General features: G+C 39.6%; 1 protein-coding gene across 1 annotated transcript in view; it reads left to right on the plus strand.

Annotated features, from left to right (window-relative positions):
* The window catches only part of CDIN1 (CDAN1 interacting nuclease 1), a 112,805-nt gene that overhangs the window by 73,007 nt on the left and 37,243 nt on the right, over nt 1-2,555 (plus strand). The window contains exon 4 of the mRNA XM_017894240.1: nt 2,124-2,184. Coding sequence (XP_017749729.1) covers nt 2,124-2,184 — 61 coding nt within the window. The remainder of the gene's footprint in view (nt 1-2,123; nt 2,185-2,555) is intronic.

Here is a 2,555-nt window from a genome sequence, read left to right on the forward strand (position 1 = left end):
CCCCCCCGCCGTTGCTTCTTCAGAACCTGGAATAAGACCTGACACATAGCCCTCCAAAATACTTGTCGGGTAACTGAAACTGAAGTAGAAAGCTGTAAAGATATCCCAGTATCAGTACAGTCTTAAAGATGCTGACCCAGAATCAGAAACCATAGTAAATACGCACTGTTGGTGGTTACAGGCACACAATCGTATCAGTGCAGTGGACTTGTTTGTGAAAATTGATGTGAGGTTTTTTTTTTTTTTTTTTTTTTTTGAGACGGAGTCTCGCTCTGTCGCCCAGGCTGGAGTGCGGTGGCCGGATCTCAGCTCACTGCAAGCTCCGCCTCCCGGGTTTACGCCATTCTCCTGCCTCAGCCTCCCGAGTAGCTGGGACTACAGGCGCCGCCACCTCGCCCGGCTAGTTTTTTTGTATTTTTTTAGTAGAGATGGGGTTTTACCGTGTTAGCGAGGATGGTCTGGATCTCCTCACCTCGTGATCCCTCTGCCTTGGCCTCCCAAAGTGCTGGGATTACAGGTGTGAGCCACCGTGTCCAGCCGATGTGAGGTTCTTAATGGACCTATTTCCCAGGGACCTTTCTCTAAAGCACATTTGCCTTGTTTTATTTATTTATTTTTTTCTTCTTGCTTCTGAATGTGCATATTTTCCAATTAGTTTTCCAAATAATACATTCAAGGGTGGCCCCAATATGTGGAAAATTGCTTTGTTAGAATTATTTTGAAGTTAGAATGATCTAGAAGTTCTCCCCACCTTAAATAATTTGCTGTTACCCCACTTGGCGTACAGGAAAATTATACAACTTTATAAATATACTCATGAAATAATGTAATTTAGTACCTGCTTCTGGCAGTTATATGGAAGACCTCACCTCTTGACTTTATTACTCTGAGACAAATACCCAGAACTTATTCACTCAAATAATATACTGTAGGGAAAATTTCCATACCTAATTCTGCTTTCTTGTCCAATACGGTTTTAAAATTATTTAATTTTCATTTATTAAAGGAAAAATATAAGGTGATTTTTTAGTATATAATCACCTACTATAAACAAAGTACTTGGTAGGCATAATAAATTGAAAAAAATACAATTCTCCAATCTTCATGAGGCTTTCAACATTACAGTGGGGGATGGGTTTGAGGTAGCCAAGTAATAGGCAAATACAACATGCTACGTTACATGATAGAAAGATGTACAGGGTACTCCTCGATTGCATATGAGGAACACTTAACTTACTCTTCTATGGTAGTGGATTGAAGAAGGTGACATCTGAATTGAATCATGAGTTATCCAGCTGAGGGATGGGAGTGGGAGATAGTGACTAGAGATGAGGCTGCCAGAGTAGAGAGTAGGTAGAAACCAGATTATGAAAAACCTTACAAGAGCTGTTAAATGGTTATAATTTAATCTTGAGATTTAATGTGGGACCTTGAAGTGTTATAAGGAGGGGAATGACACATTCAAATTTTTGCAAAAAAAAAAAAAAAAAGAAGTCACCCCAGCTTCCGTGTCTGGGGTTTTGTTTTGTTTGGGGATTTTGGGGAGTTCTGTGTTTTTTTCCAGTGGAGTGAGAGGATAATGGGAACTGGAGGTTCTTAACAGAAATCCAGGTCAGATAAGGTGATGGCTTGTATTGCCTGTCACAGGTGTGCTACCCACTGATGACATGTCTGTTCCATTGTTTTTTTAGTAAGGTGTCAAGCAGCCCTGTGAAACAGAGTAAAGGAAAAGGCGAGATGGGTGCATGAATACTTTTCTCAAACTATATAGGTCAACTTCTTTCCTTTCCATGCAATGGTTGTCTGTGGTAGAGACAAGGCAGAGTGATATGGATAGTTCCTCTTGTTCATTTTATATGTTAGGAGGTGAAAGAAAACAAGAGAGACCTAAGTATTCACACCTCCTGCCCCCACCTTCAGCTTCTTAGTTGCCAGTGGTTTTGAGGTGAGTTGTTTGTGTTATGTTTTTCCCTTCAATGCTTTCCTATGAAAGTAGCTTACTTTAACTAGAGTTAAGTGTGGCATTTGCCCAGGAGAAACATGTATACACACAGGGAATGCTGACAAGTCTATGCTGGCTCTTTTCTTGTCACTGCATTACCGCTTGGTTTTGTCTTGTCTAGGTACCTGAATGGAGTGGTGAAAAATGGAGCTGCCCCAGTGCTCCTGGACCTGGCCAATGAGGTAATGTTATTGTTATGGTTTTATTTAAACTTGCATGAAACCTAAGGGGCCTATCTAGAGTAACTTTGCTTGCAATTATAATTACCTTTGGAAAAAAAAGGATTTGAGGTACATTAGATGTTTAAATTACTCCTTGATCTCTTTGTACTTTGAATAATTGGACAGAGAACTTCACATATTAATAAATCAGTTGACATAATTAGTCTACTTCTTTTACGGCAAATGTATAAACAGCCTCTTGGTTTCTTATTTTGTGGAAAATTTCAACCAAACAGCTCAGGACATGCTTTTCTCAGGATAGGTTGTCTTAATTTAGTGTGAGAAATACCTGTGGCAAGTAAAGAGATAGATGCCAAAAAAAAAAAACAAAA

Source organism: Rhinopithecus bieti, unplaced genomic scaffold (assembly GCF_001698545.2).
Source record: "Rhinopithecus bieti isolate Rb0 unplaced genomic scaffold, ASM169854v2 scaffold_23748, whole genome shotgun sequence".
NCBI classification, from domain to species: Eukaryota; Metazoa; Chordata; class Mammalia; order Primates; family Cercopithecidae; genus Rhinopithecus; species Rhinopithecus bieti.